At 31.6% G+C, this 26,267-nt stretch overlaps 1 protein-coding gene across 3 annotated transcripts in view; it reads right to left on the bottom strand.

Moving 5' to 3' along the window:
- Positions 1-57: 57 nt before the first annotated feature.
- Positions 58-26,267, bottom strand: part of LOC106457182 (synaptosomal-associated protein 25-like) — a 51,446-nt gene continuing 25,236 nt past the window's right edge. The window contains exons 3-8 of one of the 3 annotated variants that reach the window (XM_013916576.2): positions 21,643-21,684; positions 18,982-19,030; positions 10,215-10,332; positions 8,590-8,718; positions 6,203-6,347; positions 58-4,614 (exon numbers count right to left, since the gene is read on the bottom strand). In XM_013916576.2, the coding sequence (XP_013772030.1) occupies positions 4,552-4,614; positions 6,203-6,347; positions 8,590-8,718; positions 10,215-10,332; positions 18,982-19,030; positions 21,643-21,684 (546 nt within the window). In that variant the 3' untranslated portion in view covers positions 58-4,551. Of the gene's footprint in view, positions 4,615-6,202; positions 6,348-8,589; positions 8,719-10,214; positions 10,333-18,319; positions 18,369-18,981; positions 19,031-21,642; positions 21,685-26,267 lie in introns of all 3 variants that reach the window. The other 2 variants (XM_022383019.1, XM_022383020.1) reach the window with 2 other exon arrangements.

Raw genomic sequence — 26,267 nt, 5'->3', positions numbered from 1 at the left:
TAATAGTTTAAATTCGATGACGAGGGACCCACTTTGAGACTAATAATGCTTGGAGGTGGCTTGAATGGGTAATTAAGAAAAACTTTAATATAAGTTTAACATAGCAGCAAATGTACAACATTTCGAAAAGGTTTACTTATCATAGTTAAAGTTGTACATTTGCTGTTATATTAAACTTATATTAAAGTTTTTCTTCATTACCCATTCAAGCCACCTCCAAGCATTATTAGTCTCAAAGTGGGTCCCTCGTCATCGAATTTAAACTATTACTTGTATTATTATTATTGTATTGTATTACTTGTTAACATTTATCTAACATGTTCCTATAGTACCATAATTAAAGTTTTCTGTGAAACATTTACAAATCATGGACCTTGGCATTGAAAAATTAACTTAAAAACAAAATTAAATGTAAAGAAAAACGTGATTGAGATACAACATTAAATTGACCATATTACAATGATACTTGCAATGTTTTCTAAATTTTAGTAACATAGTTAGTTCTCAAAGAAAAAAAGATATTGATCTGAATATTCAGAAATCTTTACACAAATAATACAATTGGAAATATAAAAATAGATGGTTCTTTTTCTCTTTGGCTTAACATTTTCAGATTGATTTTATTACAGTATTTATAACAAATTACTATTCATCAACACATTTTCTAAAGATAATTCTTCATTTTTTACATTTGTTTTTGTTCATCACTGAAACTTTTGAACATCATGAACAAATTCCTTATTAAAGTTCTTAACAATTAAAAAGTGATCTTTCCATGGATGAGGACACTTAGTAATTTATAGTATCATTAGAGGGTGAATTTCAGTTTATGAAATAGCACTTCTCAAAATTTTGGATTCAGGGTGAGGATTTTATCCTTTTGTTTAATCACAGTGTTCAATGAAATAAATCAGGAATTTTTACACATTCACATAATCAAATCACTAGAAAAATTATGATATGCAAGCTCAGATTAAAGCAATTAAATGCAACAATAAAAACAACTCATTATATATTTTTTACATTTTATCTTCCACAAATTTGAGGAAACTCAATTTCTAATTTAAGTATTTCTGTCCTATGCATGATAAAACTCCACACACAGTGCATGACACAAACAGTGAAGTTAATTCCAACACTTTAAATACACAGTTTTTATTATATCAAACATAATGATAAGAAAACTGGTTTTAACCAATACTGGTACTTTTAGACCACTCCAATTATACATTTATAAATAATGAGGTTCAAAGTTGTATTATGAGAGAGGCTTCATAAGTTTAATTGTAAAAACCCAAAACAATATTTTCTTTTAAAAATAAATATATAATGAAATTAACTGCTGTACTTCACAGTTATATAGATTCCTACCATTGAAAAAAAAATACACAGACAACTTAAAACGCTAAGGCTTGTAGGAGATCATCACCAAAGATATTCTAGTCTTACAAACATAAAAATAATTTGACTTACAATAACATTATGTGTCTAACAGAGGGATAATACTACAATATTAGACAGAAAAATGACATCTCATTCTGAAATATAATTTAATCATTTCAAAATAAAAGTGAAAAATCTAGCTTGGACATTAGGTATATAAAAGACAGATAAATTAATAACCATCTTAAATCAGGCCTGTTAAAGTTCTTTCTATTATGTTATCTGGTTGTTGAAACATCAGAAACTGATATAAAGCCAACTAATAATTCAAAATGAAAATTTATAAATTATGAACCTGAAAATAAAATGCATTCTTTCTGAAAACACTGTTGCTAGTAAGCCTTGTATAATACAAATACCATAAAGTATGTTGAAAATATTTTATAAACATTTTTTTTGCTTTCAAAATGTACTCCCCAAAAAATGTGAAGATATTAAATTGTTTATTAAAAATAATTAGGTATCTCATGTTTTTCTAAAAGGCAACCCTATATATCAATGACTAGGTATCTGTGTCTCTTAAGTACACACTTGAAGATGTGAGGTTGAAACAACCACAAGGTTTAACTGAGTACCTAGGAACAACTTTTCCCAATTGACACCTAATAATGCCTCGATACTTATAACTGAATCTCATTGCTAAGATACACTATTTTACAAAATTCTACAGAACAGTTACAATCATATTTGTTACTTCCATGGTCTACACTCGCATGAAGAAGTATTACGGTTTCCTTTACTCATAGGTAACTGTACAGACTTGTTTAACCCAAGTAAGAGATGACTTGTGATCTTTTACACACCTGTGCTACTATGGAATGTACAGAAATTGACTTAAGTGATGAGAACTAGCTGTTCTAAGAAATTTTGTAGAATTCAAAGCACCATTCTGTTTCTCAAAAAAGACCAGTAAAACTGTAAAATATCATGAAAAAAAATTGTTATAAAAAATTCTCAGTGATTAAAGTTTTATTTTAACCAGAATAGAAATGTTTTTCTATTAAGTTTGTAGTTCAAAATGATTTTTACAGAAAAAGAATCTTCTAATTGATTAATTATAGTAAACACAGAGGGATACCAGATGTAAAGCAACTATAGATATGAAATTATCTTTAAATTCAACTGTACTCAGATATAAGTCCCTTATTATAACTGTGTTGTTAGAACTGTTTTGTTGGATGCTTTTTAAGTCACTTGTTATTATGGAAGTGTATGAACTCTGTTCCTTTATTTGTATTAAATTATTCTAATATTTACAAAACTGAATTGGTCAATTACAAATATATATATGTTGTTGTATAAACTGAGTCACTTACTCAACAGTGAAAACTAATATTATATCTTACAAAAAAACTTTATAATCCCCCCCTTTTTCTTTGTACTGGTTCTTAATCTAACACTAGAATGATGCAATGGTGCATAATTTCCTTAACAAATTCTTTCATCTATGAGATCAAAATTAAATATAAATTGAATAACAGAATCAATGTTTGCTTCTTGACCTAAATACTTCATATGTAACAAAACATAAAACTGAAATAACATCGATAAAACATAAAAATGCCAATAATAGGCACTGGTAAAAATATTTTTACAACCAAGTAAAGCACTTAAATATAGAATTTACTGGGAATAACCCAGAGTTTTATGCAACATGAATATACTTGATATTCCTCAACATTATGAAAGAATACAGAAGAATTTATTTTTTCCATCCAGTATTTAGTTACTCTAGTTGAAAATTATTCAAATATAAGCACTTTAAGTGCTCAGCTCCATCACTTGAAATAAGGTGTTAACAAATGAGCTTGCTTTAAAACATGCACTATAAATTTGAAGAAACTATCTGTTTTTAACTTCAAACAACCTACACATGAGAAACCATTATTAGAATAATTTTTTCATTTTGTACAAATATATACAAAACTTATCAATGCACAATAAAAAAAACAACCTTAAACAGCCTAGTTAACTTAAAATGTAGTGAAAGTTCAAAGGTAAAACTGCCTGGGTTTATTTTACTGCAAGAACAATTAATATTTATATACACAAAACCTTTGTATGAAAGGAAACTATGATCCTCGAGTTTAATTAGTTCATTAAATGAGAACCTTTGGTTTGATTTTAAAATTAGAATCTTGAGAATTTATAAGACAGTTTGGAACATCATACGACATGAAAATTATATCTAGCAACGGATTTCTTAAATTGTGAAGAAATTCTTTCTTTAAGTGATTATAACTCCCTCTGTACATGAGAAAATGCTACAAAACCCTGACAGATCAACTTGTAAGTACATCCTTGGTTCTACTAATTTTATGATTATTGACAAACTAACTTAAACAGCAGAATGGTACAAGTGCATTAAGTGATAATAGAGATTTAAATCACCTAAAAAAAAAACAACTTTCAAATCAAATGCACGTGTAATGGCAACATGAAATAAACCTGGATCCTCCAAGTAATACTAATAAACACTATGATTGCAGTGATGTCTTGAATACACAGAATTAACCACACAAAATGCTACTAGATGTACAGGTTGCTAAAATGACAGAAATTATTATAAACAACAACTGTCATATTCTTTGAGTTTCTGTGAAACAGATACGTGAACAATGGAAAAATAATTGAAAATGATTTTTTAAATCAAAATGTATAATACTTGAATGTTTTTGCTTAATAAATAAAACAAATTATGCTACAATTTTAAGAATAATGAGCAATTCCTAAATCACCCATGTTCTTTTAAATTTATCAATTCAGCTCACTAAGATACATGCAACAATAAGCATTTAAGCAAACTCAAGTTACAAATACAAACCAACTTAATTACTGATCTAATACAACATGATTAGGACAAAAGCAAAGTCAGCAAGAAGTAGCAGTTGACAACACCTATATGTATCATACCCACTGCCTTTTTTTAAAACAAGCGAGGATTTACACAAACTGCAGTAGCTTCAAACACAGAAGAAATTTTCACATCCACAGTCTTGAGTTTCTCTCTTTTAATCCTTGAGGAGCTTTGTGGCTTTCTGGTTAGCAATGGTTATCCGTGATTCGTTTGACTGTGCCTGGAATGTGATACAGAATTTGGGAAAATCATCACTTCATCAGCTTATGAGCTTTCTTGTTAGCACCTTCAATACGCATTTCATTTGATTCTGCCTGTAGAATTTTGGGAGAATAAACACAAAAAATGGATGGATGCAACTAAAAACAAAACCTATTCAAACTTAATGGACAATAAAATAGCTTATAAAAAAAAACACTTCATATATTTCAGAAGGAGAAATTTCTGCAGCTGTTTTTAATAAATAAATTCATTGGGCATGTAAAGGCAAAAATGAGAAAGAAAAGAAAGATATAAGATGCCAGAATTAACATGCACAAACCATAGTTGTACTATAGCAAATGTAAAATAAACTTGTTAGAAAACACTACATACATGAAACATATTACAATTAATACAGGAACTGAAAAAAAACCAACAACTACTCAACAATGAACTGAAAAATCAATCATGCTTTCTCAAATGCAGAAAAAAATAGCAAAATATTCATATGTATGGAAGAAAAAAGTTTAACAAGCAGGGACATACTCTCTTCCAAATACTTGACTCATACTACCTCTTTCAAATCACTTCAATGAAACAAACATTAACATCCAATCATACAGCAACTGCATTTTTGAATGATAAATATATCTAAAAGAATTTTTTTCCTTGTATCTAAAGAGTCTCCCCCCAAAATAATTTAATTACTATGATATTTCAAAATGCACTGTTATTATAAAGTCTTAGTTTATTTTTAATACATAATATCTGCTATGTATAGATTTCAGACTTATTGAGATTATTTTACAAATATTCTCAAAAACTAAAACATATACACAGGATAATAAACTTTTTTAAATATTTATAATCAGACGGCGAGTAAAATACATAGGAAGTGCTTAAAGCATAAAAAGCTTCAGAGTTTTTCATAATTATACTTTTTTATTAACTAAGTGGTTCATATAAATAGTTTTAATGTATAAAAGAAATACTTCTTATTTCATTTATAATTGCAGTTACAATGTTGAAAATTTGCAAATTTTAGTTTTAAGAGTATGTGATGGCAAATGTTTGTTTACTGCTTACACAACTGCAACTAGTCTAGTTTACACACCACCTGTCTCTAAGTACAGAAAATTCAAAAAAGACTGCAACATGTATTACATATGACCACAAAATCAGTGGTTGACTACATAACCGCAGTCTGAATTTCTAGACTAAGTAAAGTCTAGTTCAGTGTTACTGGTTAATAAGTTTTGATTTAGCTTGTTTCTTGTCACTTGACAAGTGGTTCCTCATGGCCAAACAGTCTGATTAATGGCCTGTCAAAAGATTTCTATAGTCCAAAAGGGCATTTTTTTGTTACTTCATAAAAAATGTTTAATTGCAGTTTGTGGTGTAATTGCATTATATATATACTCTTAAATGTTATTTTTTTAAGCTATTTTTCTTTTAGGTAAGACTTGCTTACTTTTTCCTGCATAATCAACAATTTTTTGGTGTATATTTTCAAATACTTAGCCACATATTTAAATTTTTTTTTCTTTTCCACACAAAACTGGAGCCTTGCATTTGGAGCATACTGGGAAAAAAAAAGACAACACACTGACAAAATATCAACCCTGGTAGCTAATTCAGTGGTTGTTAAAATGTGCTGCTTACAATGACCTATAAAAATGGATTTACATCATGCAGACATACCTTTTGATTGATTCTGGTTAACTGACGGTTCTGGGAGTCAATTTCACTTCCCATGTCAATAGCCATGTTTCGAAGATTTCCAACTATTGTGCCTACCTGTTGCATGTTTTCCTCCATTTCCTCTTCATGAGCATCATTTGTAATTCTAGGGGAAAAAAAGGATTACAAACAATAAAAATTTGATTGTCATTATTGAAATTTCCATATCAGCAATATAAAATAATTATGAAAAAAAAGTGTTTCTTTTGAATTTAATCACTTCTATTTTACACTAAACCAAAGTGTTAGTTTTATTTTTCTGGAAAACACGATGCTTAGACTTTAGGAGATTTTAAGATCTTATATTTTTTTCTTATTGGAAAGGTTAACATGTATACAGTGAAACTTCATTAATCCAAACACATTTCTAATGAAGTAGTCTTTCCATATTATTGAGACATCCAGATGGTCAAATCAGTCACTGTGAATACTACAGACATTCTATTAATAACAAGTATTATCAATCAGTAAAATGTAAAAGTGAAAACTAGAAATGGTGGGCATAACCAAACAGAAACTGTATATACAATAAATGTATCAATTATCATACACATTGTCAATAATTATACAAACAAAATAATACATGAAAGTGGCATTAATATGTCGCAATCTTTACATGGTATCATTGTCTTACACTAGGATTTGCTTTCTTGTATAAATAAATATACTTTAATACTGTTGATCTTTCTGAGTCTTCATTTCGGAGCACTACGAATTGACACGACTGTATTATAAATCACCCTGATGATCTTTTAGTATCTGTTATAATTTATGCAAACATCTCCTACTGTGAAGGTCTTTCTCAGAAATATTGTCATAAACTGAAACCACTATGAGTGCACGTGTTTCTGGTTGGTAATTATCATTTCATTTCCTGTTCTGACTGACCCTTACTTGACTTTTATGGAGTCATATAAGGATTACTAAATCATTATTAACAACAAATGCATGTTTCTCATAAGAAATAGCTGTTTAGAATTGGAATCAGAATATACCAATTATTGATGAAACTTCCCATTGTGAAGATATTTCTATATGAAATATCATCCAGACTATAAATAATCTAGGCTATTGATGTTTGGACTAATGAGGTCTTGATGTATCAGTCATATCATTATTCATTGCACACATATGCACTAACATAAATGAGCCATAATACTTGACAAACAATAAACACAATAGATGTTACAGTAAAAAATCCTTTAAAATACAGAAAACAGGACTACCTTTACCCTAAATATTATTTCTGACTATAATTAGTTGATAAAATGTATGCTTTTGCACTACTCTAAGTGTTGACATGATTTTTTTAAAAGTTTATTTCTGACTCTCCTGGCCTTATTAGTCAAAATTTCTATGCTGAGTTCCTCATTGACAGTATTAAGCCTAAAATTTGTACCTATGCAAGAGGAAAAGAAGAATGTTAATAAAATTAACAATCAACATGCAGAATACAATGCCTAAATATACATAATTGCAAGGAATGTGCTAAGTATCAAATTAACTTAAACTGCACATATGGAATTAAAATCTAACTGGGATTAACATATTATTTCAGAGTAATTACAATAGTCATACTGGATTTACAGTTCTTTAAAATAAAAGCCAAATCTGGCCAAAGTTTCTTTTAACAGTCTCATCACGTTGGCTATTAGTTAATTCTTTGTCATGACAATAAAAAATAATGCAGATTTCCTTGAAAACCTAGTTGTTCCTTTATTTTTTCTCTGATATGTAAATATTTTTTAAATATTCATATATAATAACTAATAATTATATTATTGACAGAAGAGGAGCTAGGAAACTAACTCTTGACAAAGTGTAGGTGTAGCTGTTCAAGAAAAACACGTACAAAGGAAAAGAACAACCGTGGGCTTGAAAAGTCTTCATACTTAATGTGTTGTACTATTATGATGAATGCTCACATTTTACCTTTATTATCATCACAAAACAAGGTGATGCTTGTTATTAAGCTGGTGCAAGCAGTAACTGAAATATTAAAGGAACTTATCTTCACTGATTTCTGGAGTAATTAATGCGAGAAATCTGGGAGGTTTGACATTGTTCAATATGCAAGATGCATCCAAAATTAAGTAATACAACTACTTGTCAGCTTTAGTGCAAACAAATATGTTAACTATTGGCAAGTTATTCAGGAACTTTACACTTTTTACAGTATAAAACTATGCAACAATGTAATTAAATGCAAAATCTACCTTCTAACCTGAAAATGATAAATATTACTTTGGATTGTTTCTTGATGATCCAACTATTAAAAGTGGTAACATCTGTATGTAAAATCAAACATGCTAAAAAATAAAACTGTCTATACAAATGGCTCTACTTACTTTGTTATATAGTTTCCAGTGGGACCGGTTCCATTTCTATTGTCCATTATACGTGCTGGTTGGTTGCTTACAACCTTTCCATCTTCATTACCTTTCCAAGTGCCAGAATCTTCCCGAAACTTGTTGACTCTATTTTAATAATACAAGTTTACCCACATTTTTACCAAAAGAACAAATATACATTCATTAAAATGTATGTTAAAATATACAAGTAATAAGAGGACATGTGGTTTGTCATATAATACTTAGAATGATATTGCATAAAAAAATTGTTTCTAAAATTTGTGCAAAGCTATACAAAGGTTATCTGCACTAGCTGCCCCAAATTTTGAATTGATAGACTAGAGGGAAGGCAACTAATCAACAGCACTATCTGCCAACTCTTGGCATGTTTGTAGTATTCAGGCCTTGATAATTTTCATATGATAAAAACAGATTAAATATTAGCTTCTACTGAAACCTAAACACTCTCCCAAATGACAATGGGAAACATTTTTATCAAAGAAACCAATGTCACAGACTCTGGAACATGTGTTCCAAAATATTGTAGTTTGAGTAGGAGAAGAAATCATAGTAACATAAAAAAAGATAATAAATGCACATCAGAAGTTCTAATTGAAAGCAATTTTAAAAATGTGCATTTTTTAATCAAAATCAACAAAATTGAAGGTAAGAAATATAACACAATTGAACACTGCAGTGTCTAGGAAAAGAATGAGCTTTTGGTATATATAAAGAGTTCAAGGGAAGTACAGCACATGAAGGTTGTGTTAACCTCCTATTGGTGGAAGGATATGGTATAATTCTGATTTCATCATAACTAGAGAAGTTAAGGCAGTGGTATGTGATATTAGCTATTTATTCTGTAGAAACATGAGTAGTGTTTCTGAACTAATAATTTTATCCTTTTCCAAATAATTACAACTAAACTTTGTTACTTATATTCCACATCACATGATAAAATTACTTACAATGAGATATTAGATATTTTTTGTACGTGTATGTATATAATTGTCTTAAAAACAATCCAAACTATAGCAACTAGATCACAAATACTAATCCTAGCCAGCTATTTAGCATAAAACAAAGCTTATTCTTACAATTTCTCTAACAAGTAGAAACATCACCAACACATTATTCTCTAGTATCCTACTACAGCTGCTTCACTTTTTATTACATTGCAAATGACTTGTTAAAACAGAAGTCAACAAAACATGTTTTCTCAGTAACCTGGACCAAAACACATGAAACTATTTAAATCAACATTCAAAAACTTAATCTTGTGATCAGCTTGACAGTGAAAATGTTTTGTAGCCAATTAAAATTTTGACATTTCATCTCATAAGATAGAGCCATTTCCAGGCAATGTACGATTGCAGTTTTAAGTACTTAAAAAACTTTTTTCACTGTAAAGCTGATCACAATACCAAATTTAATCATCCAGTGGAATCCTTATCTCTTAATTCTCAACATCCAAAAAACTCCAATAATATTTCTCTGATATTTTACCTAATTTTTAAAAAGTTTTTGATCAAATTATAGTTGTTTACAAGTTGTACTTCCTTCACAATTTTTTTCTCCCTACTATCAACAAGTGTTAAATAACTTCCATGTACAATACTTACTTATTACAAGGGCAAATACAGAGACCACAAAATTTGTCCATTCCTGTTAGATTTTTTTCAGCTTCTTTCATATCTGCATTGATCTTGTCCATGTCCTCCTCAACTCTGTCAAGTTGTTCTGGTTTGGTGAAAATATGGGTTAAAAACTCTTAAATACCACAGAAAGTTCTACATAATTAAGCAACATACTTCTTTCAATTTCTCAAATTCATATGATACTCATAGGTTGGAAAGAAAATACAGCTCATAGATATGCAAACACAATAATAAAAATGTGCTTACCATATATAGATAATTATCATTTCTTAACTCATCTTAATAAATATTATCGATCAACTTTGTGTGAACACCATTAGCTAATCGTAACAATGCAACTGTACATCTTGCAATTAAATAAACCATAACTAACAATTAATAAAAGATAAAATTATAGTGAATAATTATTTAAAGTACAGAAAATGCAACTATATTTATCTTAAAATGCTTATGTTATTTAGATTTGTAAGCAGCTGATTAAAAAGTTTGCTTTGAAGAATTAGTTAACAAAGATAAGTATTGAGAGGATGTATTCCTCATTAAAAGTATACAACAGGATTGAAAAAAATTTTTGAATTTTCCTTGAACTTAACTGTTTTCTAATGAGTTATTTGTTCAAAAGTAAAGCACTGCCATTTTTCTTTATGCTTCATATAGGAGAGAAATATCACATACATTTAACATAAAATATAAATCCTTGCATAAAATTGTACTTTTTTAAATTATGATTAGTAATAAGGATTCCAGAATTTAGCTTTTATTACATTTTATTACCAATGTCTATATATTTATATTAATTCTATTAAAACACTTCACACAGAATATGTATTTTTTTTATATTCTTTTTCCCATGTATGATATAATCACTTCTTTTGTTTACTAACATATGTACAAAGAACTTGCCCAAGAGAATTTGATAACTGAACAAATTTGAGATAGTTTGTGCTTTATTATTAGATTGATGAGCAATTTCAAGATTGAAATTTGTAGACATCATTGTGATGGAGAACTCTTTTGCATAATTTGCCAGTAATTCAATATATCTGATTGGTGTGTTTAAATGTGCTGTGGTAGTGAAATATAAAGGTTCCAATTTTAGTTCTTATGTAACAGTTGAAGACTAGTTAATGTTTCTTTCCAAGAAGTTTTTGTATTATAGCCAGTTCTTCAATTTCCTCTTCAGTCAATAATTTTGCAGTTAGTAAACTTTATTGTATGTTTTTGGATTTAGAGAATTAAAAAAAAACAAAAGGTTGCTGAGCAATATACAGACTTTTAAAATGACAAAAGAGATATCAAGATATTGTTTGACAAATAAAATAAAAATGATTCTGTAATAGCAGGAAGAATGGTTGAAATTACATGCAATTCACATTACATCAATTGCAAAATTACTGTTAGAAAGAAAGTGGGAACAAAATGAGATACAAAAAAGTGAACAAGAAAAACCTTGGAACCTATCAATAAAAAATATCATTAATCATAGGCCAATAATCATCATCAGGAATCAAAATATTGCATTCCTATGTAATTTCATCTTTTTAGTTGGCTTTCCCGATCAGGAATGCATGGTCAATCCATATTCCTTTAGTTATAACCAATGAAAGTGAACATATTCCATGGATTAAATAAAAAAAAATTCATAAGGAAGTGCAATTTTACACGAAGGAATGTAATCTTCCGGATAGTTTTCCCTTGAATGGAATGGAATTTTAATTCATTATTTCTATCCCTGCATCATACAAACTACACAAGACTTTTCCTTCACTATTATACAATATAAATGATTTTAAAGATCACCAGATTAAATTGGCAGAGAACTCTACAGATTTTCATTAACTTCTAATCAAAGCAAGCTACCTATATATATCAGCACTAAAAACCAATCCAGTAATGGCTACAGCTGATTAATCAGTTGGTTACCCTTGCCACCAGTGATATTTGCAACTGTAATCCCTTGATCTGGAATTATGGAATGTTATCATTTTCTTTAATTGAAAATAGGTTTCCAATAGTTACTTACTTACTTCCATGTAACAGCCTTTCTCAATCTTCTATGCATTGAAAAAATTTTTTCTCACTTTAAGCACTAGACTTTATACCACACAAGTTTGAGCTGCTCATTTAGCATGCAACAACCCTACACCAACAGAAGCATGACACATCCTCCTAGAGGAGTTGGCTCTTTCTTTATTATTCTATGTGTACCTCACTTTTGAGATTAGGCACACAAGAACACCAGAAGTGGGGAGGAAGGGCAGGAAGTATGTGAGAGGAGGTAAGTATCTATTGAAAATCTATTTCCAGTGTAAGAAAATTATAAAATGATAGGAGACAGGAAGTACATCAAACCAAACCCAAGGAGGATCCAGCATTGGCTGGTCCAGCTTCCATCTACATTAGCACCTCTGGGAACAAAAGTCCAAGAAGGAGAAAGAGGTAGAGTTCCCAGCTTCGCCTTCTTCTCAACTGAGTGTTGCAATATGTAATGTTATGACATGTGGTCAACACTCATGAGGAAGCCTCCATAGTCTACCACCCAAGCAGCTAGGCACCAGAAAGTGGCAAGGATTCCAAAACTTCACTTGATGAAAGGAGGAATAAAATGTGTTGTACACATGATAGTCCATGAGTGATGGTCCACCAAGTACTTAACAGAATACTACATATAGAGAAAAAAATAAAAAATAGCACTAGGTAAGCCACTAGAGATCTTGTGGAACACCCCGTCTCAATAGTATGCAGTATAACTGTAAAGGTATCTAGTGTGGGTTTAGGGGAAAGCATACCTGACCAGGCAACACTATGTGGGATCTGAATAGTTATCGAAGAAAAAGGAGGTCAATGGAATAAAACAAAATAGGAAAAGACATCCAAGTTAGAGTCAAACTAGTGCATGTAGAATCACCAGAGGAGGTAGACAATATCAACTAAAGAAGGATACAGCCAGATGGTGCATGTAATGAGAAACAAAAGTGCGTTGACAACTGTCAGATGTTATGTTCACCAATTGCCAATTAAAGGCTTTTACTTATATTTCTTAATAGTAAAAATACATACTGTGTTGTTGTTTTTTGGGCTTAGAATTCTTCTACAGTAGGTGTCTGAATTTATTGAATCATAAATAAACAGCAAACATGCCACTTGTTTTCAAAATAATAGATATATTTGGAACTAATTTAACGTATGAACAACAAATTCTTTAAACTATAGGGATATAATAAACATTGCATGGTTCTCTTCTTGTCAAAAGTCCATTTAGGCCTATTCAAATACTTTAGAATTTCAGTTGACAAACTGAACTACCTTTCTCTATTTCTATCACACTAGTATTCCATGTAAAATTCACTAACTCTGCCTCACTGAGTTACTGCAGTTGTATCCTGAACTTCCAATACTCATCTGCTTTTTCCTATTTAGGCCTACTTTCAATAATCGTCTATTTTTGGTCAAAGTTCACACAGGGAGGTTCAATTGTTTATAACACCCTTTGACAAGACAAATTATTCTCCTGAAATGTCAGAAGACTGTTAATCTCACTTTCACATATCAAATGTTAGGCTATTCACTCCTACAATGGTTTACCTTACATTTTCTAATATTTTCTTTAGCCACACTTCAACTTTCTATAACTTTTCTTTCTCCTCTGCTCTGTCTGCTGTTTCCGTTCATCTCATACTATTTATATATTTATCACTTAATCATCCGCCCACCTTCTAGAAATCTATTCTCGATGTCAGTGTATTTCACGTGACATTTGATAGTCTCAACATCGATGGATTATAAATACAACTTCCAACAATTGTCTGCATTTAACTCTCTTGTTATAAAAAAACACACTAAACAATCGTAAAATATTAACTCACAAAATAAATAAATTAATACTATCTACACTAAACAGTCTTTTATATCATGACAATGATCAACTGCTCCATATTCCAAATATGATGTGGAGAAGGCTGAGCCAGACTAAGTTGGGAATTGAAGAAAACTCCCAAGTGAAGCAGGTTCTAGGTAGGAGAAAGGATGGACTTCTCCATTTTGATTAACCAACCCACATGTGTCACCTCCTCCAAGAGTAAATGGGTGAGGGTGGCAGACACAAAACAGGAAGGAGCCAGAAGAAGCCAAACATCAATGCAATGATGAGACTGGAGTTCCAATGAACGTAGATGGTGAGTGAAGACTGACTATCCAACAAGACAATAAGGGGCCTAGGCAAGCCAAAACAGAAGAACCCATCACAGGAAAACACACCCTCATGGAAAAACCAAAGAAAACGATGTGAGGAAGGAGAGATGGAAATGTGAAGGTATGCATCCACTACATCAAAGTTGGTCATCCACAGATAAGGAACAAAAACCCAACAAAGGGTCAGAAACTGATTGAGACAAAAGATGGCAATGACTGGTCTCCAATCTTCAGTTTTCTTGGGGAAAACAAAAAGTCAAGAGTAAAACCTTGGCTGATCAGGAAACACGAGGTCTATGGCGTGTTTGGGAAGGAGGTCGCTCACTGCCTCAGACAGACAAACACTGAATCCCTTGGAGGTGGGACAGGAATGGGAGACAAGGAAATAGGAGGTGGCAACTGGAACTAGTGAGTGAGACCCTCTGACAAAACCCACAGAACTCATGAATCAGTAGTGAAGGTTTCCTAAATGTTGACAAAACGTTGAAACCTGGCTCCCATAGGACCTGACCTCATCGTGTAGCCACCAATACCACTGACAACATTTGTGACAAGAATGAGAAAAACAAGGATAAGGGTGAGAATGTCGAGCTGCAGGTAAAGGTCGAGACATGGAAGGAGAAGGATGGGAAACAACAATATGTTTAATAGACAAGTAGGTAAAATTATGTGATAAATAATTAGCAGGGGACAAGAGGGAATTATGCAACCTGGCCATATCAACATAGGGTTCCAAAGAATCAGGACAGCCCCAAAATACCATGTCACAGAAACAGAACTATTCATAAGTCCCTGAGGGAAGATGGGGATATGCACCTCCGCAAGCAGTGCATCTCTCCCCAACAGATCCCAACTACAAAACAGCCAGGTAAGTATGGAAAGGGATGATGAAGATAGTCTGGTCAACATCGACCACAGTAGGGATCTGAGGTCCCTCAAAAATTCATCAGGAGAATGACGAAAAGCCTCTGACAAAAAGGACATAGAAGAGAGGTAACACAAAATATTAGTAAGGGTAAGACAAATCCATTGAAAATTGTGCCTGCAAAAATGAGACAAAAGCCTCAGGATTCAAACCCCTGAGAAGTAAAAGTAGATTCAACCTTAGTGAATCCAAATAAGGATTCAATGAGTAATGAAATGCCATACTCGAAGAGGTCGAGGCATACGAACCCCTTGAACTTACCCGAAAAAAAAACTGCTGAGCATGAATTTAAATGTCTGATGAAGAAAGAAATACTAAATAGTATGAATTAGGGAGCTCACACAAAAGGGAAGGTGAGGCATCATAGGGAACAGGAGAAACCTTCAAAATGTGACAAACCTGTGTAATTATGGGAGGAAAGGAGTAGAAGGGTGAGACCCCTCGAAAGGTGCCTGAACTGGAGGCACGGCAAATGAAGGAGTAGGAAATATGATGTATAAATCATCCTCATCCTGAATATGCTCATCAGCTGGAAGTGGCACCAACCCATGTGGGGAAGAAGGCCCAAACCCATGTAAGAAGCTAACTCCCCATGAACCAAGGCTTGCATCTCCTTGGCAGACAACATCGATCCCGAGGTCTGGGTAACCAGACTGTTTGAACCACAGTGATAGTCCCAGTAAATCGTGAATTTATAATTCACAAAAAGAGTGGAAAATGACAGATCCAGACACTTGAAAATGCAATAATTATCTAAGCAAACTTAAAATTAGTTTGGCTGTATCAAAATACAAATAACACAATATATTGAAAACTGAAAGCAAGTGAGAAACACGTCTGACTTGTAGTGTGCCAATCAAGGAAGAGAGATACACATAAAATAATACAGAGGGAGCCAGCTACTCTAAGAGGGTGTTGTGCTCCTATTGGTAGAGGGTTGTCACATGCTCTATGCACGCTAAATGAGCAGCTCAAACTTAGGAAGTATAAAGGCTAGTGCATCAAGTGAGAAAAATTTCTTTTCAATGCATTAGAGGGCAGTAGATGATAAATGCTGTTAGGTGAGAGGGATTATGTATCATATTGGAATTAAAAGTTTTTACTGGCAAATGATGCAAACAATCTTAATGACCATACAATTTCCTCTTGATATGAATGTTTTTCACAAGTGTATGTAATATGCAGCTTTCTGTGCAATTGAGAAGATACGTACTTTGAAAAATATCATTACAACTTTTACAGAAGTACTGATATACAAAGGAAATAAAAAAATCCAAGCGATTAAAAAACACTTTAGATTTCCTACATTTACAGCATTTTTTGTTCCTCTTTATGTTAAAGTTACATCCAGTACATTATTACAACAAAAAGAATTACCTTGCAACATTCTTTAAATTGTTTTACTGATATGCTTGAATTTGTATGTTCAAGTACATGCAATTAATGAGATGTGTGTGTGTATATATATATACCCAGAAATCAAGATTTAATTTATTTAGACCAGTTTAATAAAAGTATAAATTACCAATTTTTAATTTTGGACCTGATTTAAGTCAGGACAATAAACAACTTAAGTATAAACAAAGTAGCATAATTGAGATAGTCACTTTCTAGAATATTTTTCTAAATTTTTGGTAACATTTAATTTCCTAACAATTTGTGAATCTTGTATGCAATAAAAATCACCTAATCATGTACACTGAAAACCCCCCCTCTGCTTATAATTTTATGAAACAACCAAGTACCTTTTTCCAATAATTTTCTAAATGTAGCTAATGAAGACAACAAATATCAATATGGTTTGTAACTACAAATAATAGTTAAGTATCTCATACTTACTATAAAACAGCAGTTATATTTCTCTACATGTGAACATAGAAAACAAAAATTGTGGTTGGAGCCTAATGTATACGATCACAAATCTTGATCAGTTAAAAGTACTGTTCACAGTACTCAAATTGCTTGTTAAAATTACAGTTTGCTTGAATATACAAAATATTTCAAATAACTTGAAAAACACTTAAGATGAAGAAATGTTATCCATACACAAATATTTCAGAAAGTTACAGATATTAACATAGTGAGAAAAAGAGATTTACAAATAAACATTTGTAACAAAGATGTTTATATGCTTAAAAAAGTATCAAAAGATACAGAGAACTGTCAAGTTATATGTGAAATTGTTTTAAGCTTTAAAAACTTTACATATTTATATTTTGTATGATTAGTAATAGCAAAAAGAAAACGTATGGACATTAGCTATTCAATACACTAACTATAATACATGCAAGGAAACAAACTTAAAATATTGTTATCAGACATGCTATACAGAAATGTGACAACTGTCAAAAGATGGAAAGTTTACAAAATAATGCAATAAAGTAGGCAGGAATGTGTTTTCATAACTTAGCAACAGCGCAGGTAATTATGTTAAAAGATACAAAAAAGTTAATGTGATAAAATTTTGTCAGTTTTTTTCTATAATATTCTTAATCTATAACCACAAAGATGAAGCACTTTGGCAAAATATAAGAAATAAGAAAACAAACAGGTTACAGATATCAGATTAACTCTCTGCTGCCACTTGGTCTAGCTGAAAACTGAAAGTGGAGCTCAATACACCCATAGCCACGGTTTTTCAATAATTTTGAACAAACCAAAAAAAAAACAAGCCTTCATGCCACAGAATTATAAGTTTTGAAAAACATTTATGTAAAAAAATGCTAAAACTTAACACCAAGAAACTATTATGATGACAAATAACATAAAAGAGTTATTATATTTTTAAAAATTTCAATTCAATATTTCTTTTTTTTTTGTGGTTAAAGAGCAGTTAACTGGTCTCTGTACAAAATCTGGCATCTACATAGGTGACAAAACAAAATGATAAGCAAAGGATTAAAAAAAATATATTTCAAATGTAAGTAATTCCATTTTAAAAATAAAGCCTTACCCCCTTGCTCATCCAACATAACCAATGTTTTTATTCCTACATCTTGACTCTACATAAAGCAAAAAAGAAACAAAAGACGGTCAAACAAAAATATTTTTAAACAAGCTGGGAAATTAATAATAAAAAGAAAAAGTCTCAGGATGTTCCATTCCAAAACTCTTCAAAATTAGTTGTTTATTTGGTACAGGAAGTCACATTAATTAGTAACCACCCGTTTTCCTTCATTCTATCTGAAAAACTCGAGCATTATAACTGAATTATATACACCAACCAAGCAACTTTGATGCACTAAAAGCACTGTGTTTAATGACTAGATTTTCTAGTATAACAAGGATATCATACCAAGCTGAGCTGATGCTGCTACTGTGAATAATACAAAATTAAAAGGGATAAGGTCACAATTTTTAATAGTGGAACAACTAAGACAAGTTGATGTTCTGTTCAAAAGATCTTAAAATTTTGGGAAGGGAAGGAAAAAAAACAAAATATGGAATGTGGTGTTTCTTTTTTTTGTAAATGGAAAAATACACACACACACAATCACACACAAAGAAATATATAAATTACTTTAAGCAATTGTAGTTAAAATTAAAAGTCAAAAAAATAAATTTTATTTATTGGGAAGGGGTAAAAAATTAATGCCACTAATGGCTAATTCTTACCTCCTTGATCATCAAGGGCCACTAGTGTTCGAATCCCTGCCTCTTTGCTCTGAGGTTTGAAGCATTAAAAGGAATAAAATCATGTTTCCATTTGAAAAATGGAAAATTGTAAATAGGCTAGTAACATATAAAGCCAGTGATATCCAGACCAAATTAGTATAATAGATGGCAAAAATATATTTTTAAACTATTAAAATTGCTGATGTTTAGAATACATTTGTTACTGGTACCACATTACAAATACAAACCTTCTCTTCATCTCTAGAAATCTCTTCTAACAAAGATGAAATTTTAAATATCAGAAATTTGCTGTAAGTATATTTTTCTAAACTTAAAATAGGGACCTACTAATTACACTAACAAGTAGTTAATACTTTATCTAACCCTCTCTCCATCATCACTTCCTTAAATTACATCTGGGTGATGGTGAGGATACAATGAATGTCCAGTACAGAGAATTTTACTCCCTATCTACTGTATGCCGTGAGAAGGGCTTTAACATCATGAAGAGAATAAAAAATGAATGGTGCTGCAGCCTGGACACTAACACCACTGACTAGATTATGAGGATCACTATCAACAGCTTTTAAAAACAAAAAATAGGAACCTCCCAGGTCACTGAAACAAACATTGTAAATATATGGTAATGTTGGTCTTAAAATAGATGTATTTTTTTTTTACAATGTGGTCGGCACTTTTGCTAGTAGTTTTAAAAGTAACACCTGGCAGTGGACAAAAAAAAATTAGTTTCAATGCCCTGAGTGAAAGCAAACAGAAATTGATTGATTCCCAAAATAAAAGCCTCAGTCATTGCTTAACCCACGCATTAGCAAAGCTACTGAAATATTTCAAGTAAGAACAATGAGGGAGATATCTGTTAGCATATTTAGATATATTAACTGTTCTTGCAGTCTTATAGATTGGGAGTTCATCACAACAGGACATAAAGAAATCAATCATATAAATTGTCTGTCAACCCAGAACTACAGTCACTCACTCACATACTTGACTATTTAATTAAAAAAAAAGAAAAAACTGTTGAAAATGACTAAAAAGTGCTAATTAATGTAATGTAATATTTTTTCTGTAGTGTTTTAGGCACAATGCCATAGATAGTCATATTAAAGTGAGTTAACAAAACTGAAATAAATTTTAATTGTACAGCAATTAGGATTTACTACAATACCAGCAAAACAAAGCTAATAAGAACAGACGAAGGACAAGTTCTCTTTCAGTATCATATACAAAACTGTCTTCAGTAACAGGGTATTAGCAACAGACTAAGAACAAGAAGTTCTCTTTCAGTATCATATACAAAACTGTCTTCAGTAACAGGGTTAGAGAAGATCTCATTCCATGAGCAATAACAGAAACAGTAATGTTATTCTTCTTGGCACGAGTAACAAAAACATTTTGTAAATGGAAAATGATGTATGGATGCAATGCCAAAAAAGAATGCAAACAACAATAAGGAGATGATACAGCTATCAAAAGATCATCCCTACATGTACTGATGTATTTTTTACTCTTTCACTTCATACATAATATAGGGGTTGACTCCCTAAAGACATCGATTGTATAATGTAAAAAGCATTAAGTATTCTATATATTACAGTCATCCAAAGTTCATTTATTGTTAGCTAGCAGTTCCCATTACAACCTGTACTTAAACTTTTTAAAAGAATGCTAAATTTCTGTGAGAAAGCTAACTTCAAAAGTTGATGATTACATCATTTACACCAGAATTATATATATTTTTTAAATGACTACCAGCTATTATGACTAATCAATGACATCATGCACTGCCCACAAACACATAAAGTGGATTTAGGTTTAAACTGAAGTTAGTGATAAAGCAGTTGTAGAGTTATCTCAACTGAAACAAGAAGAAGAAAGATGAACAATTTGGTGGGTTGGTAACTCTCTGGTTTAGTAACTTAGCAATGGTTTCTTGCTTTGTTTTGGGGCTTGTTTGGTAGAGAAACAAATGAAAGTGACTGATGATCATCTTTTAAAGTAAAACTCTTTGTCATTGTTGATTTTTTAGCATGCATATTTGTGTTATGCTTATTGAGTACTTTAGCCATTCCTACATATATATAGTCTATCGAATCTATATGATAAAAAATATTACTGAAGAATTATACAAGTATTATAAAGAGTAAGCCCTAAAATAAGAACCAACATAATTATCAATAGTTGTATAAAACACTGGTTTGACTATTTGAACACTATTCTACTCAAGAGATTCTTAAAAGTATACCTTTTACCAGCAGGCCTTATGAAATTTTCATCAACTTAAGTAATGCACAAGATTAGAATTACAAGACTTTCATCTCCCTACCTACAATCTAATAAAGACATTGCCTGGAGGAATTTTGAGAAGTCAATAAAAATTGAAGTAGAGCAACTCAAATTAATGGAAAGGATTTCTGTAAAGTATAAAAGCACCTAGTACTATAATTATTTATTTTTTACATATTTTATGAATGTTACATCAAAAAAGTATTACCAAACAGGCAATTAACATTTACTAGGCTTAAGATAAAAACAACAACAAACAAACAGAACACATCATTTATATTTTTAAGTTTACACAATTCTTTTAAAAAATGTACATAACAGTTCAAAGACTTCAGAAAAACTATAATCCATACTGACCTCTTCACATAATATCAGCATTTGTCTTGTGGACTCCAGAGACTGTGAAGTAAAAGATGAGTTATTATCAATTCATTTTTAATATCTAACACATCTTTGTAATTATCTGACTACTGTTTATCTTGACAGCTTTTGGTTTACAGTCTGTCAGGTTTTCTTCACAAAACATCTTATTAACCCAGTGAAGATCCACAAATTATATTTTTCATTTTTTAATAATTCCACTAATAAGACATCAATTACACTACATAGGGAAACCCCAAGATACTATTTTATCAGATTTTTTCCTTTTTCCGTAAAACTACTCTATAGCATACCTATATAATTTCATAGCTCACTTTACTTAATGTGTTTTGGACATTTGTGCAAAGCTACATAAGGGCTAAGCGTTAGCTATCCCTAATTTTGAGTTGATATACTGCGTTTGAAACTATGTCGCCTCAGTGAAATTGGTTGACACCATTGTTTTGGTTTTTTAGTTATTGTGTAATAAAAAAGAAGCAGAAGAAAGAAGAACACAAAATTTGAACTTTTTGCTATGATAATTACAGACATTCTTAGAACTTGTGACTCAGTCATTACATAGATACTGTTATAAAAGGAAACGCTGTATAATATTGTGAAGTTATGATGACGTATTGAGTAAATATTAAAAATACCATTTCCATGAACAATCTTAGCCATCTCCACATAGACACTGCTACGGCCTGCCTGATAAATGATAAAAATCCTTAATTTTGTAAGTAATTATTCTTTCAAAATGTATTTAAATGCATGATTAACGCACTGCATACGAGGGGTGCCAGAAGCAAATTTACATTGGCGGGGCAGGAAACCATAACAAAATGAGTCCCAAAGGCCTTGACATCCAAGACAGGGTCACAAATTAACTTCACTAATTTTAAAAGTAGACGACACGGCTACGACAACATACAATTTGGTAGCTTTATTCCGGTGTTAGTAGCCCGCTATTACATTTCTGAAATAAATGTTTCACTGTGCATGCACTCTCTACTATACATGTGTAAATAGACACGCCGATAAAATAAACTATGGCACGCACAATGCAAAATTACAATGTTCTAACTGTAGATTATTACCAACCAATGAAAATGCATCAAGGTAAGGAAGCGATTTTCATTAGGTACTTATAAACAAGTATTATACATTATACTTATAAACGTGTATTATACACAGTATTTAGCGCCGAAGCGCCATCGCTTGGTTTGCAACTAATCTAACAGTGAAAATACCTTACCAACAGGTAATATTAATGGGGCATAATATCTTTCAGTAACTAAAATATTAAAAGAAGTTTAAGTAAAAATTTTAACGGCCAAATTATTGAGAGGGCAAACGACCCAGCGCCCTTGCATACAGTCCTTGTTTATTCTCGGAAAATCATTTTGACTCGACAAAAAATGTTATATATAGTGCATAATTTTACCAAAAGTATTTTCTCACGTTTTCAGTGACACTTATTTTAATTTAGAGAACGACTATATAACAGTGAAACAAATGATTTAAGAGAGAAGCTGAAAAAACGAATTTAAAATATCACCGGAGAGGTTAACCTGATATTTATACATATATTTTTTTCTCTAATCTAATGAAACAGTCCTATCAGCTATCTGTTTATCTCCCTTCGTTTTGACTGGAAGGCTACAATGATTCAGACATAAACATTACCTTACAAAGCTAGATGAAAAACCTGTGATGTATTATTCACTACCTCACACTTAACAAACCGACATGGATTACCTCACCTACCTCTGCTGTTGTATTATTAATTTTGGCCTGGAGACTGGTTATTCCTTCCGGTTTTTCCTTAGGAAGTTGAACGTTGTTGTAGATAGAAGTGTTGTTAGCAATGGGAGGGAGTTTCTTTAGGTTAACAACCATGTTTCTTAAAGAGTTATATATATACGCATACAAGTAGTCAGTTTATTTTAATTAAAATAATCTCTAGTGGTAATAATAACAAAAGGAGATAAGTTCCTCCTATGGCAAGTTTCGGCGAGTGACTATAATATTAGACTGTTAAAGATCACTGATGAAAAACCCGTGCGAATAATAACAATCTAAGCCGGACAAACGTTATGTAGTTAAACATATGGAAATTTTTCGATAATCATTATATTCTTTAAGCACTAAAATTTTGGAGGGATCAGAATCAAACCCTCTTCTGGCATGGGCTCACACACCGATCAAACTATTGTATGATTGACTCACTCTTCACACCTGTACGCTTTATACTGTAAAGCATCAGATGGAGAGCGAGTTGTGTTAGTGCTCACAATTAATGTTAACGTGCAGTCAGTCAGTCAGACATTGAAGAAAGTTCATAATGAAGCATCCCCCAGGCAACCAGTCCGCTCTGCTCTGGCGTTGCAATGACGTCACAAGTGGTTTGGCCAACCAACAAGCAGCAGCAGTGCGATGACAACAATCCACATTCTATAACTTGAAACTAAATGATGGAAACCACTCACATGTATGAACGTACTATGGATTCTCAACATCAGATATATTCATGAAGTAGAACCTAACCGTAGAACGACACATTATTTAAAGTTATAATGACGGTCATTTCCAAAAAGGGTGCCAATGGCCGCCTGGAGGGATTACCTGTTTTAACTACTCGTAACACAGTAGTGTGTCGTCTGTCAGTCAGTCAGTAGACACTTAAAATGACGTCACATAAGTTACGATAAGAACATTTCAGTTTGTACTGTCGTAACGTCAGTAAAACGTGCGCATGCCATGAACCACGAGAAGAAATATGTACTCTGTAGGCTACAACATAGCATCACATAGCATTTCAACAAAAGCAAGAAATAAAAATATTTGTTACTCTTAATTTCAATTTTATTTACTCTTGAAACAGAACACTTACGGGGACCCTGCTGAAGTATACTTTAACTTTAGAACGACACATTATTTACACCTATAACGATGGTAATATAGGTAGCACTTGTATTTCCCTAAACTCCGAAAACTTCGTAGTTATCAACAAAAAACGATTTGTAGGCACAATGTTACTTACTGTAGAAGACATACTACATATTTCGACAGTACCTTGGCTTCACTGTCTGACTTCTTCACACCAAGATACAACCAAAACATGTTGTATTTTTTCTACATTAAATATCATTATACTTAGAAATCGTTGTTTGTTATTTTACTACTGTGTTAGCACAATGTGCCTTTCTATACAAGTATCGTACTTACCTGTTTCAAACCTATTTTTCACACTGCTTAATTTCTAAAAAATATATCGCATCCCTGTTAATTGGTGGGAGGGGGAAATTTTGAGTTCTGGAAGACAATTTTAACGTCAACGAATTTGCTATTTGGAATAGGGGTGGAGAGAAGTAATGTAGTTGACTTTGTCAGTCAAATAATTCACAACGTAACCAAGACATCTTTAGATTAATTGTAGCGTTTCATTCTTTAGATTAAAAGCAAGTATCTAAAAATAGGTTCTAAAACTAAGATCCGGAGACATCCGCCAGTAAGTAGTTTATTTGTTTGCTATTTATTATTATTCTATTGAAAAGAACTAATTGCAAAAATTATCCAAGAAAACTCCTTTGCTGGTCATGTTCTAGCCTTTTATAGTGTATCGATAAAAGGTTCGGCAAAAAACAAAACAAAAAAACGTTATTACTTTCCCATCGATAAATTTTATTAAATACATTAACAATGAATACACGTACCCTTGTGACTTTACTACAGTTGAAAAAAAAAATTGCACATGTTAACATCAAAGGTATCTTCAAGATCTCCCTGAAAAAAGTGTAAGAAACAGAACTCGTTTAATTAGCTCCTCTATAATACAAATATTCATTTATCAATTACTTAAAGAACTGGAGGAATTCTGCATCTCCTGACAAATGCAGTAAACGTTTTAGGTACACTTACATGTTTAAAATGGAACTCGTGCATCTATCTACACATGCATGTCATTATCACGAAAAAAATCTCGTTTGAAAACACAAGAAACTCAAAGGTACATGAAAAAACATTCAATTGGTGATGACAATTAACTTAAGACAAATAAAACAAATTCGTCTAATAGAGAGAACGGGCACTTCAATATTATGGGAATAACCTAGACTAACTGATGATAAGAATATAGCTCACGACAATCGAAAGAACATATTCTAACTGGTGATACAAATAATCCGAAATAACTGAAATAAGATAATCTAACTGACAACAGAGATAACTCAAAATAACTGAAAGAACACCGTCTAAATGACGATAGAGGTAGATTAAAATAACTGAAAGAACACCGTCTAAATGACGACAGAGGTAGATTAAAATAACTGAAAGAACACCGTCTAAATGATGATAGAGGTAGATTAAAATAACTGAAAGAACACCGTCTAACTGATGACAGAGATAGCTTAAAATAACTGAAAGAACACCGTCTAAATGACGATAGAGGTAGATTAAAATAACTGAAAGAACACCGTCTAACTGATGACAAAGAGAGCTTAAAATAACTGAAAGAACACCGTCTAAATGACGATAGAGGTAGATTAAAATAACTGAAAGAACACCGTCTAACTGATGACAAAGAGAGCTTAAAATAACTGAAAGAACACCGTCTAAATGAC

The sequence above is a fragment of the Limulus polyphemus genome, unplaced genomic scaffold, assembly GCF_000517525.1.
Source record: "Limulus polyphemus unplaced genomic scaffold, Limulus_polyphemus-2.1.2 Scaffold300, whole genome shotgun sequence".
Classification (NCBI taxonomy): Eukaryota; Metazoa; Arthropoda; class Merostomata; order Xiphosura; family Limulidae; genus Limulus; species Limulus polyphemus.
The sequence above is the reverse complement of the archived record's forward strand: the minus strand, read 5'-3'. Positions and strand labels throughout refer to the sequence as shown.